This window comes from Sapajus apella, unplaced genomic scaffold (assembly GCF_009761245.1).
Source record: "Sapajus apella isolate SASKATOON/1434 unplaced genomic scaffold, GSC_monkey_1.0 scaffold220, whole genome shotgun sequence".
Classification (NCBI taxonomy): Eukaryota; Metazoa; Chordata; class Mammalia; order Primates; family Cebidae; genus Sapajus; species Sapajus apella.
The window spans coordinates 702,039-717,798 of record NW_022437160.1 but is presented as its reverse complement, the minus strand read 5'-3'; the positions used below and the strand labels follow the sequence as shown (position 1 = coordinate 717,798).

At 51.5% G+C, this 15,760-nt stretch overlaps 1 protein-coding gene across 2 annotated transcripts in view; it reads right to left on the bottom strand.

Annotated features, from left to right (window-relative positions):
- Positions 1 to 6,633: 6,633 nt before the first annotated feature.
- The window catches only part of CCDC114 (coiled-coil domain containing 114), a 22,723-nt gene continuing 13,596 nt past the window's right edge, over positions 6,634 to 15,760 (bottom strand). For both annotated transcript variants that reach the window (XM_032271006.1, XM_032271007.1), the window contains 8 exons: positions 14,343 to 14,530; positions 14,070 to 14,204; positions 13,331 to 13,413; positions 13,017 to 13,185; positions 8,757 to 8,920; positions 8,560 to 8,657; positions 7,843 to 7,921; positions 6,634 to 7,769 (listed from right to left, as the gene is read on the bottom strand). In XM_032271006.1, the coding sequence (XP_032126897.1) occupies positions 7,227 to 7,769; positions 7,843 to 7,921; positions 8,560 to 8,657; positions 8,757 to 8,920; positions 13,017 to 13,185; positions 13,331 to 13,413; positions 14,070 to 14,204; positions 14,343 to 14,530 (1,459 nt within the window). In that variant the 3' untranslated portion in view covers positions 6,634 to 7,226. The remainder of the gene's footprint in view (positions 7,770 to 7,842; positions 7,922 to 8,559; positions 8,658 to 8,756; positions 8,921 to 13,016; positions 13,186 to 13,330; positions 13,414 to 14,069; positions 14,205 to 14,342; positions 14,531 to 15,760) is intronic.

The following is a 15,760-nucleotide window of genomic DNA, read 5'->3' as shown; positions in this document are numbered from 1 at the left end:
AAACATGTTAAATGACAATACAAGGATGTAACTGGCAAAACTGAAACCAAAGAAAATTTAACAGAAAAAATGACCTAGTTTCTACAACAGTAACAATAAGGTTCAAATTGCGGGGGCGGGGGGAAATTAGGTAAGCAGCAACAAAGAATTAAAAATTAGATGAACAAAGAATTAACACAGAAAAACTATTACAATGGTTGATTTGTATCTCTATGCAAAGCTATAAAGTAAAAATAACCAGGAAAATGACAATGTTAACAAAATATTTTATGATTTCGTGAATTATGATTACTTTTACTTGTAAGGGAGTAAAGCATTTTTTAACTCTTCATCTTTTAAACGTACATAGTGATTTTTTTTTTTTTTAATACAGGGTCTCACTCTGTCAACCAGGCTGGAGGGCAGTGGCACAATATCAGCTCATTACAACCTCCACCTCCTGAGCTCAAGTGATCCTTCCACCTCAGCCTCCCAAGTAGCTGGGACTACAGGCATGCACCACACACTAGCTAATTTTTGTATTTTTTGTAGAGACAGTGTTTGCCATTTTGCCCAGGCTGGTCTTGAACTCTTAAGCTCAGGCGACCCACCCACATTGGCCTCTCAAAGCATGAGCCACCGCGCCTGGCCATCATAGTGATATTTTTACAGGTGAAGTAATATATAATGTTCCCAAATTTCTCTTCTTTCTTTTTCTTTCTTTTTTTCTTTCTTTCTTCTTTCTTTCTTTTTCTTTCTTTCGTTCTTTCTCTCACTCTTTCTTTCTTTTTCTTCTTTTTTTTTTTGAGACAATCGTTTAGCTCTTGTTGCCCAGGCTGGATTGCATCTCGGCTCACTGCAACCTCTGCCTCCCAGGTTCAAGCGATTCTCCTGCCTGAGCCTCCCAAGTAGCTGGGATTACCGGCATGCGCCACCATGCCTGGCTAATTTTGTATGTTTAGTGAGGACGAGGTTTCTCCATCTTGGTCAGGTTGGTCTCAAGCTCCCGACCTCAGGTGACATGCCCGCCTCGGCCTCCCAGTGTTCCCAATTTTCTTTAAAAACATCCACCTAGCAGAGAGGGCACAGGTGAAACGGGATATTGAGGATGCCAAAAAAAAAAAAAAAGGAGGTTTTTGAAGGGACAGGATGAGAAAACAAGAACAGGAAGCACGGCTGGAGGAGATGAAGACCCAGAGAAAACAGAAGGGAGTTGAACAACTACAACCACTAGAGGGCAGAAGAGGACTATCCTTTAGTGCCCTCAGCCCAGACCTGAACCAAGGCTCAAGAGGGTTCTTCCCAGCTCCTGGGACTTCTTATGTTGTAACTTGGGGACCCCTGAAAAGGAGAGCCTGAAAGGAGGGCTTACATGGTAGTTTATTTGGAGAAAAAGTCAGAAACTTTCTTATGCCACATTTTACTTTTTTTTCTTTTTTGAGACAGTCTTACTCTGTCCCCCAGGCTGGAATGCAGTGGTATGATCTCGCCTCACTGCAGGTTCAAGCAATTCTGCCTCCGCCTCCCGAGTAGCTGAGATTACAGGCATGTGCCACCATGCCCGGCTAATTTTTATATTTTTAGCAGAGACAGGGTTTCACCATGTTGGCCAGGGTAGTCGAACTCCCAACCTCTGGTGATCCATCTGCCTTGGCCTCCCAAAGTGCTGGGATTACAGGGGTGAGCCATCGCACCCGGCCATACATTTTACTTTTTAATACTACATACCATGGAATACTGTTCAGACTTTGAAAGGAATGAAATACTGGTGGGGCATAGCAGCTGTGCCCCGAGACAGAGTCTTGCTCTGTCACCCAGGCTCTAGTGCAGTGGTGCGATCTCAGTTCACTGCAACCTTGGCCTCCAGGGTTTAAGCAAATCTCCTGCCTGAGCATCTGGAGAAGATGGGATTACAGGCATGAGCCAACAAGCCCTGTTAATTTTTGTCCTCACCCCTGGGACCAGGGACCAGGACATCCTCTGGTGTGGGAGGCATACAGTGAGCACCATGACTGAAGCCAGGACTGTCTCAGGAGAGGTACTTCCCTTCCTGGCTACCTGAAGCCCTCTGTAGGGCTGTGCTTCTGGAAATGCATTCAAGGTCAGAGCTTCTAGTCCCAGTAAAGCGGATCCTCGGGAAGACACCTGACCAGAAGGAAATCACTGGCTTGGACGATCTGAGTCTGGGGTGGGGCAAAAAACACTCCCGGCGGGGCCACCTGGCGGAATCCTGCTAAGGCAGCACCACCCAGAGACCAGAAATGTTCATTTGGGCGGTGGGGTGAGGGCGTTGGAATTGGTGACTGGGCAGTTGTCTAAAAATCATTGTGGGAAACTAAGGACTGTCTACCGCTGGCTTCCAAAATTCTGACGCACAGTAATATATCGTTTTGCATCTGCATACTTTTTTTTTCGAGACAAGGTCTTGTTCTGTCACCCAGGCTGGACTGCAGTGCCATGATCTCAGCTCACTGCAACTTCTGCTTCCAGGGTTCAAGCGATTCTCCTGCCTCAGCCTCATGAGTAGCTGAGATTACAGGCACACGACACCACGCCCAGCTAATTTTTGTATTTTTAGCAGAGATGGGGTTTCACCATGTTAGCCAGGCTGGTCTCAAACTCCTGGCCTCAGGTGATCCGCCCTGCCTTGGCCTCCCAAAGTGCTGGGATTACAGGCATGAGTCACCGCACCTGGCTGCACCAGCATACTTCCACAAAAGAATACCAACCTCAGTAGTTAACAATAATGGAGTTCAAAATAACTAGAAGAGAGGATTTTGCATGTTCTCACCACAAAGAAACGACAAATGTCTAGGATGATGGATTTGCTAATAATCTTGATTTGATCATTACACAATTTATATACGTATTGAAGCATCACACCACACCCATAAACATGTACACTTAAAAACAAAATTTAGTTTTAAAAATAACACCCTGTATTACATGATGCTTTATATTCTACTCTATTCCTTTTTTTTTTTTTTTTTTTTTTTTGGTGAGACGGAGCGTTGCTCTGTCACCCAGGCACAATCTCGGCTCACTGCAACCTCTGTCCCCCAGGCTCAAGCGATTCTCCTGTCTCAGCCTCCCGAGTAGCTGGGATTACAGGCTACCGCCACCATGCCCAACTAATTTTTGTATTTTTAGTAGCGATGGGGTTTCACCATGTTGGCCAGGCTGATCTCAAACTCCTGACCTCAGGTGATCTGCCCACCTCGGCCTCCTAACGTGCTGGGATTACAGGTGTAAGCCACCGTGCCCAGCCTATTCCTATTTTTAAATGCTGGTCAGGTCACCTTAAAATGGTTTCCTCACTCTGTGTCTGGGATAGGGTTTTCTGCTGTTCTAGATTATACCCATGTGTTTTCACTTGACAGAGATTACGATGAAGAGCCGGTTCATACTCATACTGCCTCCCAGTGAGGGTGAGCCTTCCCCACCACACAAAGCTGCCTCCGGGAATCGCTGCCAGCTCTGATTTCAGGAGTAACTGGGCTCAGAGGGCTGAAGACACTTGCCCAAGGCCACACAGCCTGGATGTCGCAATGCCCATTTCTGCCTAACTCCTGGAGGAGGAAAATGACTAAATACCCCTAATTTTTCTGCTCTTGAGTAAAATTTAATCCAGTCCTTCCTCTGCTTCTGCAGGTAAGCTCGAGCTGCACTCACATGCTGTTCTCTTACACTATACCATGTAAATTAAAGGCATTCCAGAGCTCAGACTTTAAAAATGTCTTTTTCACTTCGGGAGGCCAAGGCAGGAGGATCACTTGAAGCCAGGAGTTCGAGACCAGCCCAGCCAACATGGTGAAACCCTGACTCTATGAAAAATACAAAAATTAGCCAGGTGTGGTCGGGCACACCTGTAGGCCCAGTAGTCCCAGCTGCTCAGGAGGCTGAGACATGAGAATCTCTTGAACCCAGGAGGCATAGTTTGCCTTGAGCCAAGATTGTGCCACTACACTCCAGCCTGGGCTTTGAGTCAGACTCTGTCTCAAAAAAATAAAATAAAAATTGCTGAACACAAATCATTAACTAATACAAGTGCTTTAAATATTAAACAAAATTATTTCTTAAAAAGCAAAAGAGGCTGGGCACGGTGACTCATACCTGTAATCCTAGCACTTTGGGAGGCCGAGGCGGGAGGATCACTTGAGGTTAGGAGTTTGAAACTAGCCTGGCCGGGCGCGGTGGCTCAAGCCTGTAATCCCAGCACTGTGGGAGGCCGAGGCGGGTGGATCACGAGGTCAAGAGATCGAGACCATCCTGGTCAACATGGTGAAACCCCGTCTCTACTAAAAATACAAAAAAATTAGCTGGGCATGGTGGCGCGTACCTGTAATCCCAGCGACTCAGGAGGCTGGGGCAGGAGAATTGCCTGAACCCGGGAGGCGGAGGTTGCGGTGAGCCGAGACCGCACCATTGCACTCCAGCCTGGGTAACAAGAGCAAAACTCCGTCTCAAAAAAAAAAAAAGAAACTAGCCTGGCCAACATGGTGAAACCTGTCTCAAATACAAAAAAAAAAAAAAAAAAAAAAAAAAAAAAAAACTAGTCGAGCATAGTGGCAGGTGCCTGTAATCCCAGCTACTCAGGAGGCTGAGGCAGGAGAATCGCTTGAACCTGGGGGAGAGGTTGCAGTGAGCTGAGACTGTGTCTGGGTGACTGCACTACAGCCTGGGTGACAGAGCAAGACTCCATTTCAAAAAAAAAGAAAAAAGAAAAAGAGGCCAGGCACTGTGGCTCATGCCAGTAATCCCAGCACTTTCGGAGGGGGAGGCAGGTGGATCGCTTGAGCAGAGGAGTTCAAGACCAGCCTGGGCAACATGGTGAAACCCCGTCCCTAAAAAAATACAAAAATTAGCCAGTGTGATGATGCCTGCCTGCAATCCCAGCTACTCTGGAGGCTGAGGCAGGAGGATCGCTTGAGCCTGGGAGGTGGAGGCTGCAGTGAACTATGATCGTCCCACTGAACACCAGCCTGGGTGACAAAGCAAGAACTTGTCTCAAAAATAAAAATAGGCCGGGCATGGTAGCTCACGCCTGTAATCCAACCACTTCGGAGGCCACGGTGGCCGGATCACCTTAGGTCAGGAGTTCAAGACCAGCCTGACCAACCTGGTGAAACCCTGTCTTAAAAATAAATAAAATAAAAATAGAAAAGCAAAAAATAAAGGTTATGTACAAAGGGGAATCACTAAGCTGATTCCAAAAATGCTTAAGTGGAAAATCTGTAGTGAAACCAGAGCGTCCCACCCCTGCTTTGGAGAAGGGCTATGATACAGCACACAGTCAGCTGGGGACGGATGGCAGGGGTGTGTCTACACATAAAGTTCAAGTCATTTTGGTTCATGCAGGATCATCCAGACCTTCCCAAGACTGAATGAGCCTGTGGCTTTCTTCCTTTTCCATAGTCCCAACAAGGCTACATGACATCCAATTCTTTGTTTTCTTGTTTGTTGCTTTTTGTTGTTTTTTTGAGACAGAGTCTCACTCTGTCACCCAGGCTGGAGTGCAGTGGCACAGTCTCGGCTCACTGCAACCTCCGCCTCCCGCGTTCAAGCAATTCTCCTGCCTCAGCCTCCCGGGCAGCTGGGATCACAGGCATGCACCACCACGCCCGGCTAATTTTGAATTTTTACTAGAGACGGGGTTTCTCCATGTTAGTCAGGTTGGTCTCAAACTCCTGACCTCAGGTGATCCGCCCACCTCAGCCTCCCAGAGTGCTGGGATTACAGGTGTGAGCCACCATGCCCAGCCGCCCAGCCTGAATTTTTAAAAAAGTTTTTATATAGCTTGAATACCTATGGATTAAATCTTGACAGGGCATCTGGCATGACTCAGCTACAGGAAAGAGTTATCCATGGTGTTCTCAGCCCTCTCACTCCTACACCCAGCCCCACTGCAGGAAAGGGTCAGGGTCAGCTTTTCCTCTGTGACCCTGTGGTCGGTGTTAAGGCTGTCCATAAATAATCCTTTCTCTCCTTCCAGACCCACACAAAGACTGCGCTTCCCAGCACCCCTTTGAAGCTGGGCGTGACCAGGTGACCTGCTCTGACTAATGATAACTAATAACAGGTGTCCTATCAGGTCCAAGCTTCAGGAGTCACTGCTGTGCCATCTTCTCTTCTTCCCAGTGCTCAAGGACTGGCAGCACTCCAGATGATGGCTGTGCCATGGGCCCAGGGCACATGGGTGATACGGAGCAGAGCGCTTGGCTGGCCCACAAAGGAGAGAAACCTCTGCAGCATGAGGACCACGGAGAACCTGCAGCTGTGACTCCCACACAGCCCAGCCTGCTGTGACCAACAGCTCCAGAAGAGCCTGGCATGTGCAGGTCTCAGAAAAATAGATGAATAGGCTGGGTGTGGGGGCTCACACCTGTAATTCCAACATTTTGGGAGGCTGAGACAGGCAGATCGCCTGAGGTCAGGAGTTCAAGACCAGCCTGGCTAACATGGCAAAACCCCATATCTACTAAAAATACAAAAATTAGCCGGGAGTGGTGGTGGGTGCCTATAATCCCAGCTACTCAGGACGCTGAGGGAGGAGAATCACTTTAACCCAGGAGGCGGGGGCTACAATGAGCCAAGATCATGACACTGCATTCCAGCCTGGGTGGCAAGAGGGAAACTGTCTCGAAAAAAAAAAAAAAAAAAAAAAAAAAAACAGAATGAATGCTGAGTGAATGAATAATGGCAGGGAATCGGGACAGGGTCACAGATGTACCCCAGGCCTGAGGTGGAGGAAGCAGCCATGCCTGAAGACTGCTCTCCACACAGATGCTTTATTTCGCACACTCCCATTTTGCCATGCTGAACCTGGCGTCTTGGCGCTGACTCTTTCCCCGCCTGTCAGCACTGGAGGGCTCCTGGGGAGTGAGGAGCTACAGAGACAGGGACACAGGATGCATGGAGAGCCTGGGAGAGCTCCCACAGGGGAGCGAGCCAGAAGTGGGAGGTGGGGGACCCACAGGGAGTCAGGGCTCAGCGGACAGGGAAGGGACAGATATGGTGACAAGACGAGAGACTGACCAGGAAGCCAAGAGAACAGGAGGTCGGGAGGCAAAAGGAAAAGCAGGGTCAGGAGCAGAGAGAAGGACGGGGAGACAGACGAGGTGGTGAGGAAGGGCGGATGGAAACAGGTGGGGGGCAAAAAGACAGAGGCCTGGGACTGGGAGAAGATGGAGAGACACAAGAGACCCCACAGACAGCCAGGGCAGGGTGGGGACTGTGTGCCCCTCGTGTTAGCCCCGGGAGTCTTTGCTGGTGGAGGAGCCGGGGCCGGTGCTGGAGGCGGGGCCGGGGCTGGAGGCACGGCCTCTGCTGGACCCGAGGCCTCCACTGGAATCGGACACAGTGCCTCCGCTCTCCACACCCCCCTCCGCACTTTCTCTGCCTCTGCTGGACCCCACGTATCCCGTGGAGCCCAGGTAGCTGCTGGCACTGACAGGTCTGAAGGCCATGTGGCCCCCACTCGAGGCACTGGTGGAGCCCAAGGTCATATGGCCAGTGCTGGGGTCACCGTGGGTAGCGTGGCTGGGCAAATGCCCCGCAGTGGGGCTGAGGGGGCCAAAAGTGACGCGGCCATGAGAGCTGTGGTCTTTGCTAGTCCCGTGGCTCAAGATGGACCCAGGGATGGCACGGGGCTGCAAGGAGGGCACCAGGGCGGTGCTGGAGCCGTTCCTCTGGGTGCTGGCCAGGTCCACGCCCAGGGTGCCATCCAGCTTCGCAGCGGCGTCAGCCAGGTCCTTCTGGCGCTGTGCCTCTGCCTGCTCCTGGAGCTCCACCTGCAGGGAAGGTGAGCTGGGCCCCCCGATGCACACTGAGGCCTGGCCCCACCCCCGTGGGCCCCACTCTCACCAGTTTCTCCACCTGGCTCAGCAGCTCCTCCCTGCTCATGGGGTAGTCATCTCTGGCCTCAAAACCCGGGGGGTCTTCTCTGGGGAGGGGAAGGAAAACCGGAAAGGACTAGACTCTCAGTCCTCAAAAAGGCCAGTGGCCATTCCTGATAAACTCAGGGAGCCTCAGCCATTCTCCCACCAGCCCCGAGTGCCCTCCCCTTCTGGGGTACCCAGGGCCCCATCTTCCCACACAGGCGCCAAGCCCTACTCCTCTGGCTCCTTTGAAGCACACACTTCATTTTTTTTTTTTTTTTTTTTTTGAGATGGAGTCTCACTCTGTTGCCCAGGCTGGAGTGCAGTGGCGTGATCTTGCTTCACTGCAACCACCCCAGCTTCAAGCGATTCTCCTGCCTCTGCCTCCTGAGTAGCTGGGATTACAGGCCCACACCACCACCCCTGGCTAATTTTTGTATTTTTAGTAGGGAGATGAGGTTTCGCCATGTTGGCCAGGCTGGTCTCAAACTCCTGACCTCGTGATCCACCCCGCCTCCGCCTCCCAAAGTGCTGGGATTACAGGCGTGAGCCACCGTGCCCGGCCACACTTCATCTTCTAACCCCCCAGGGCCCCATCCACCAACCGGTTCCCAAAAGCCCCCCAAAACTCTCTACCCTGTGTGCTCCCTCTGCTCCGATGGAAGCCCCTTCCCCTCTGCGTCCCTCCTGCCCTGTGCCTCACAGATTGTCAGGGGGCCGAAGTGGAGCCATCTTCTTCGGAAGGTCCTCTAGGTTCTGGCCTAGCACCAGGAGGGCAGCGTTGGCCAAGGAGGTGAAGTTCTGGAGAGTGTGGAGCCTACGGTCAACTGGGGCCCACCCCGAGGCCTGCCTCCTGCCCCGCTCCCTGCAGCCCCCACCCTGGCTCCCTGTGCCCCCAACCTGGGCACCCAGGAAGGCCTGCACTGTGAGGAGCTCCACCAGCCGCTTCTCGATGAGGCTCAGGAAGAGGCCTAGGTCCCGGTCTCGCATGCTGGTCTTGACCCCAAGGAGGTCGTCGATCACGCTGCCATCACAACAGGCCTTGGTGAAGAGGAGCTGGATACCTGTGTCACGGAAGGCCCACTGTCAGGGATCTGGCGGCGCTGGCTGGGCTGGGTACCAGCCCTCTCCCTACACAGGTCCCCACTGCCTCATTCTACAGAGACTGCAGTCAAGGCTCAGAGACCAAAAGGGACTCACCAGAGCTCAGCCAACCAGGCAGGGGGAAGGCACGACTGTGCATCCCTCTCTCCCTGGCTGGTCCTTCAAAGTCAGCCTCAAGTGTCACTGCCTCCAGGAAGCCTTCCCAGTCACCCCCACAGAGCCGGCTTCGTGAGTGTGAGACCCAGGCAGTGGTGAGGGGTTCCTATCTTCAAAGTCTCGACAATGTTTTAACAAGGGGTCCCTCATTCTGCACTGGGCCCCACAATGATGGTCTTGTACCGCAGACTGAGTTAGGGCCTCCTCTCGCCCCCAGTGCCTGGGTGTTCCTCCATCCTAGCCCGAGTGATGAGTGCCCAGTGCCCATGTCAGTCCCCTCCAGGGCCTCTCCCCACTGTGCCCACATCACCTAGCACAGCCATCACAACAGAGGGAAAGAGCACCTGCCCGTATGTGGGCTCCGACTGTGCCCCAAGCTGGCTATCCGGCTCACTCCCCACCACACCCTACCTCTCTCCATCCATCATCCCTTCTAATTCCCATGACAACACTGCAAAGTAGGCACTGCCATCCCCATTCCCAGAGGGGCTCAGCAGGAGGAAGCCACACACCAAGGTTCACAGTTGGTGGAGATGAGATTCAAACCCAGGACAGTCTGGGCCCAGTGGCTCACACCTGTAATCCCAGTACTTTGGGAGGCCAAGGCAGGCAGATCATTTGAGGTCAGGAGTTTGAGACCAACCTGGCCACCATAATGAAATCCCATCTCTACTAAAAATACAAAAAAAATAGCCGGGAATGGTAGCACACGCCTGTAGTCCCAGCTACTGTGGAGGTTGAGGCAAGAGAATCACTTGAACCTGGGAGACGGATGTTGCAGTGACCCAAGATCACACCACTGTACTCCAGCCTGGGAAACAGAGTGAGATTCCGTCTCAAAACAACATTAAAAATAAAAATAAATTTAAAAAAAAATCAGGACAGCCTGACTCCTCAGTGCTCTGCATGGCTACGTCCCCAAAAATAAGAAAGATGGGGCCGGGCGCGGTGGCTCACGCCTGTAATCCCAGCACTCTGGGAAGCCGAGGCGAATGGATCACCTGAAGTCAGGAGTTTGAAACCAGCCTGGCCAACATGGCAAAACCCTGTCTCCACTAAAAATATAAAAATTAGCTAGGCATGGTGGTGTGCACCTGTAATCCCAGCTACTCAGGAGGCTGAGGCAGGAGAATTGCTTGAACCCAGGAGAGGGAGGCTGCAGTGAGTGAAGGTCACTCCACGGCACCCAAATTTTTTAAAAAATAATAATAATAATAGAAAAAAAAAGGATGGGAAAACACACAGGTGGATGCAACTGATACCCACAGAAAGGATTGAAAAAAAAAAACAGCCAGACATGGTGGCAGGTGTCTGTAATCCCAGCTACTACGGAGGCCGAAGCAGGAGAATTGCTTTAACCGGGGAAGTGGAGGTTGCAGAGCGCCGAGATTGTGCCGCTGCACTCCAGCCTGGGCAAAAGAATGAAACTCCTCTCAAAAGATAACTAAAGGCCGGGCGCGGTGGCTCAAGCCTGTAATCCCAGCACTTTGGGAGGCCGAGGCGGGTGGATCACGAGGTCAAGAGATCGAGGCCATCCTGGTCAACATGGTGAAACCCCGTCTCTACTAAAAATACAAAAAACATTAGCTGGGCATGGTGGCGCGTGCCTGTAATCCCAGCTACTCAGGAGGCTGAGGCAGGAGAATTGCCTGAACCCAGGAGGCGGAGGTTGCGGTGAGCCGAGATGGCGCCATTGCACTCCAGCCTGGGTAACAAAAGCGAAACCCCGTCTCAAAAAAAAAAAAAAAAAAAAAAGATAACTAAAGCGGCTGGGCGTGGTGGCTCACGCCTGTAATCCAAGCACTTTGGAGGCCAAGGTGGGCAGATCACCTGAGGTCGGGAGTTCAAGACCAGCCTGACCAACATGGTGAAACCCCATCTTTGTAAAAATAAATATATATATATTTAAATAAAAAAAATAACTAAATTAAAAGAATTTTTTTTTTAATTTTAAGGCCAGGTTCGGTGGCTCACACCTGTAATCCCAGCACTTTGGGAGGCCAAGGCGGGCAGATCACCTGAGGTCAGGAGTTAGAGACCAGCCTGGCCAGCATGCTGAAACCTTGTCTCTACTAAAAATATAAAAATTAGCCAGGCATGGTGGCAGGCTCCTGTAATCCCAGCTATTTGGGAGGCTGAGGCATGAGAATTGCTTGAATCCAGGAGGCAGAGGTTGCAGTGAGTCAAGATCACACCACTGCACTCCAGCCTGGGCAACAAGGGCAAATGGCGGGGGAGCTGCGGTGGCTCAGGACAGTTGTCCAGGTGCTTGAGGAGACGAGACTACGTGTTCGATGCCAGCCTGGGAAACATAGAGACCTCTCATCCATTTAAAAATAAGTTTTTTTAAAGGAAACTCTAAATCCGTACCTCATACCATCCATACAAATTAATTTGACTTCAATGTGGGAGCTCAAACAATGAAACCTCTAGGAGAAAACACAGGACAATGCCTTTGTAACCCCAGGACAGGCAAAAATTTCTTAGGCAGGCCACAAATTCACTGACTACAAAAAGAAAATTTTATGAATTTAGATCGCATCAAAACTAAGAAACTTCAGTTCATCACCAAAAAACTGAAAAGGCAAGCTATAGTATAAGAAAAAATATTTACAGGTCGGGCATGGTGGCTCATGCCTATAATCCCACACTTTGGGAGGCTGAGGCAGGTAGATCACAAGGTCAGGAGTTCAAGACCAGCCTGGCCAAAATGGTGAAACCCCATCTTTACTAAAAATACAAAAATTAGCAAGGCATGATGGTGCAAGCCTGTAACCCCAGCTACTTGGGAGGATGAGGCAGAGAATTGCTTGAACTGGGGAGGCAGAGGTTACAGTGAACCAAGATCGCATCACTGCACTCCAACCTGGGCTACAGGGCACAACTCCATCTCAAAAAAAAAAAAAAAAAAAAGAGAGAGAAAATATTACCAAAAGTCTAGTATCTAGAATATACAAAGAACTCCTGTCAGTTATAACAAGATAAACCCAATTTTTAAAAAAACAAGTGCACATGTTTGAAAAGGAACTTCACAAAAGATATCCAAATGGCCAATATGATGCTCAATATTATTAGTCGCCAGGGAAATGCCAATTAAATTAACAGAGATAGTACCGCACACACATTAGATGGCCAATATTAAAATGGCTCAAAAAATAAAAAATAAAAAAATAAAATGGCTTACAGTAGAAAGCAGTGGAGAGGGTGCGCAGCGTCCGGGACTCCCATATGTTCATATGGCAAGGGCATAAAATCTTGCAACCAGTGTGGAAAACTGTTTGGCATTTTCTAATAAGTATCAACATATACCTACCCTATGACCCAGCAGTCCCACTACTAGGCATGTATAGACAGACAGATGTACATGGATGATCCATGGATGAATACGGGATAGATGGATGGATGGTAAGTGGATGATGGATAGGGGCAGTTGGGGGATAGCATCTATTTTTTAGTGTTTTGTGAAACAAGTTGAATACGGCATAATAAGTGCCCAGCAAAAGTCAAATGTCATTGCAGATAGATGGCTGAACAGATGGATGCGGAGCAGCTGGAGGGATAGATGAGACAGATCGACAAATAGACCCTGGATGGATGGATGGCCATGGAACAGATGGAGAGATAGATCCTGATGGATTGATGGACATGGTACAGTTGGAGGGACAGACCCTGGATGGATGGATGGATGGATATGGGTCAGTTGAAGGGATAGATCCTGGATGGATGGATGGATGGACGGATGGATGGATGGACAGATACGGGACAAATGATAAGAAAGTGGACCAGGTCGTCCATGCAATGCCTCCAAGCTGCCAGTCCAGGACTGGGCCCTCCGAGGGATGATGGCGTCCTTCCAACTGGAAAAGCCAGGCCTGGGAGGGACAGCCCATGGGTGCTCACCAGCCTTGAGCTTCTCCAGCTTTTCCCGCACATCCTGGAAGCAGGCCTCAAGGCGCTCGGCCTCTGAGCGCACCTTGTCCACGCGCTGCTGCAACTCCTTCTGCTGCTGCTCCTGCAGCAAATTCCGGTCATCCTCACTGGCACGTGCATTCCCCAAAGCCTCCTGCATCTGTGGGGACAGGGCTGAACACTGGGCCGGATGGCAGCCTCAGGAGTTGGGGGGTGCAGAACTGGGAAGAAGAGGCAGGAGAAGAGCTGAGGGAGGGGAGGGGCAGGAAGTAGAGGAGATGATGGGGAGGGCAGGCCTCACTCACCTCCTTGATCTCTTCCTGCACATGCTCCAGCTCCAAGTTCTGCTCATTGATGAAGTTAAACTCAGCAAAGTTTCGCTCCTCAACTGGGAGAATTGGGCAAGGTGGGGCCCAGAGAGAGGGAGACAGAGATGCAGAGACAGAGAGGCACACAGAAGGCCAGAGAAAGTGAGGTTGAGAAAGGCCACACAGAGACCACGGCAGAGAAATGAACAGAGAGGAGTCACAGACACAGAAGCATGGGAAGATACGGCACAGGGGCCACAAAAACACACCATGAGGCAGAAAGGGAAAGCCAGAGACCCACAAACATCAAGGGAGATGAGGAGATGCAGGCAGGAGGAGAGAAACAGAGAGGGACGGGTTGAGGGAAGGATGTGGAGAGTGACCCCGGGCCCAGGAGTGAAGAGGGGCAGAGGAGAGGAGAGACAGACACACAGCAAATCCCAAAGAAACAGGTGGGCAGAGAGATGCAGGGACAGAAACACAGAAAAAGGGGATCAGATGGGAGCCAGGGGTGGGAGAGGGATGGGGGGACACCAAGTACACACAGATGGGGAGGGGGCAGAGATGGGGCCACAGTAAGACGCCAGTGGACCCACGTGGTGAGTCCCAGGCCTGATACCTTGTTCCACGGCACAGGTGGAAGAGTCCCCAGGGCCAGAGCCAAGGCCGCCTGCACTGGACTCAGGGGGTGCCCGGGCCCCTGGGCCTCCTTCCTCCGCCCAGGGCCCCAACTCACTCTCCAGATACTTCTGCACCAACAGGTCGGGGTTGCTCTCCCCGGTCAGCTGGGACAGTTTATTCAGGGCATCCTCATAGCGAAGCACCAGCGTCTCCTGGGAGGTCTTCCGGAGGCCCTGGGCCACCTCCCGAGCTGGGGGAAGAGAGAGCAGCAGGTCAGCCTTCTGGGTGGCCTCCAGCACAGGGACCTCCTGGGCCTGGGCAAACGAAGTGTGGTGCCCCCTGGAGCAGCCGGGCCCTCGAGATGAGGAGGCAGCAGCCCCAGCCTCACCCCGCTTTTCACGCTTCCGCAGGACATCGGGATCCGGCTGCCGGTCATTGTGCTTGAGCTTGAGGAAGCCATGAAGCTGCTCCAGGTGCGAGATCTGCCGCTGCAGGACCTGCGCCTCCATCTCGCTCTGGGCCTCTTCCTTCTCCGCGCGCTCCCGCAGCAAGCCCATCTTGGCCTTCGCCTCCTCCCTGGGGGGATCAGCCAGGGTCAGGATGGCTAGAGGCTGGACGGGGGTCCGCCTGGGGTCCTGGGGATGGGCAGGGTCGGCCTGAGGTTGTGGGGGGTGGGGTGGAGTCAGCAGTTCCAGCCTAGGGTCACAGGAATGGGGCTGAATCAGGTTGCAGTTATCCCGTGGTCACAAAAAGCAGAGACCTGGCCGGGCATGATGGCTCAGCCTGTAATCCCAGCACTTTGGGAGGCCGAGTCAGGAGAATCACCTGAGGTCAGGAGTTCAAAACCAGCCTGGTCAACATGGTGAAACCCTGTCTCTACTAAAAATACAAAAATTAGCCAGACCTGGTGGTGCATGTCTGTGATCCCAGCTACTCGGGAGGCTGAGAGAGAATCGCTTGAACCCAAGAGGCAAAGGTTGTAGTGAGCTGAAATTGCGCCACTGCACTCCAGCCTGGGTTATAAGAACAAAACTGTCTCAAAAAAAAAAAAAAAATGTTGAGCACGGTAGCTCATGCCTGTAATCACAGCAATTTGGGAGGCTGAGGTAGGCAGATCACCTGAGGTTAGGAGTTCAAGACCAGCCTGACCAACATGGAGAAACCCTGTCTCTACTAAAAGTACAAAAATTACCCAGACATGGTGGCTCATGCCTGTAATCCCAGCTACTTGGGAGCCTGAGGCAGGAGAATCACTTGAACCCAGGAGGCGGAGGTTGCAGTGAGCCAAGGTCGTGACATTGCACTCCAGCCTGGGCAACAAGAGTGAAACTCCATCTCAAAAAAAAAGACAGAAGCAAGAACTTCAAAAAAGAGTCCAACATCATATTAAGCAGCCAACACTGGCTGGGCACGGTGGCTCACACCTGTAATTCTAACACTTTGGGAAGCCGAGGAGGGTGGATCACAGAAGGTCAGGAGTTCGAGACCAGCCTGGCCAAAATGGTGAAACCCCGTCTCTACTAAAAATACAAAAATTGCCGGGCGCGGTGGCTCAAGCCTGTAATCCCAGCACTTTGGGAGGCCGAGGCGGGTGGATCACGAGGTCAAGAGATCGAGACCATCCTGGTCAACATGGTGAAACCCCGTCTCTACTAAAAATACAAAAAATCAGCTGGGCATGGTGGCGCGTACCTGTAATCCCAGCTACACAGGAGGCTGAGGCAGGAGAATTGCCTGAACCCAGGAGGCGGAGGTTGCAGTGAGCCGAGATCGCGCCATTGCACTCCAGCCTGGGTAACAAGAGCG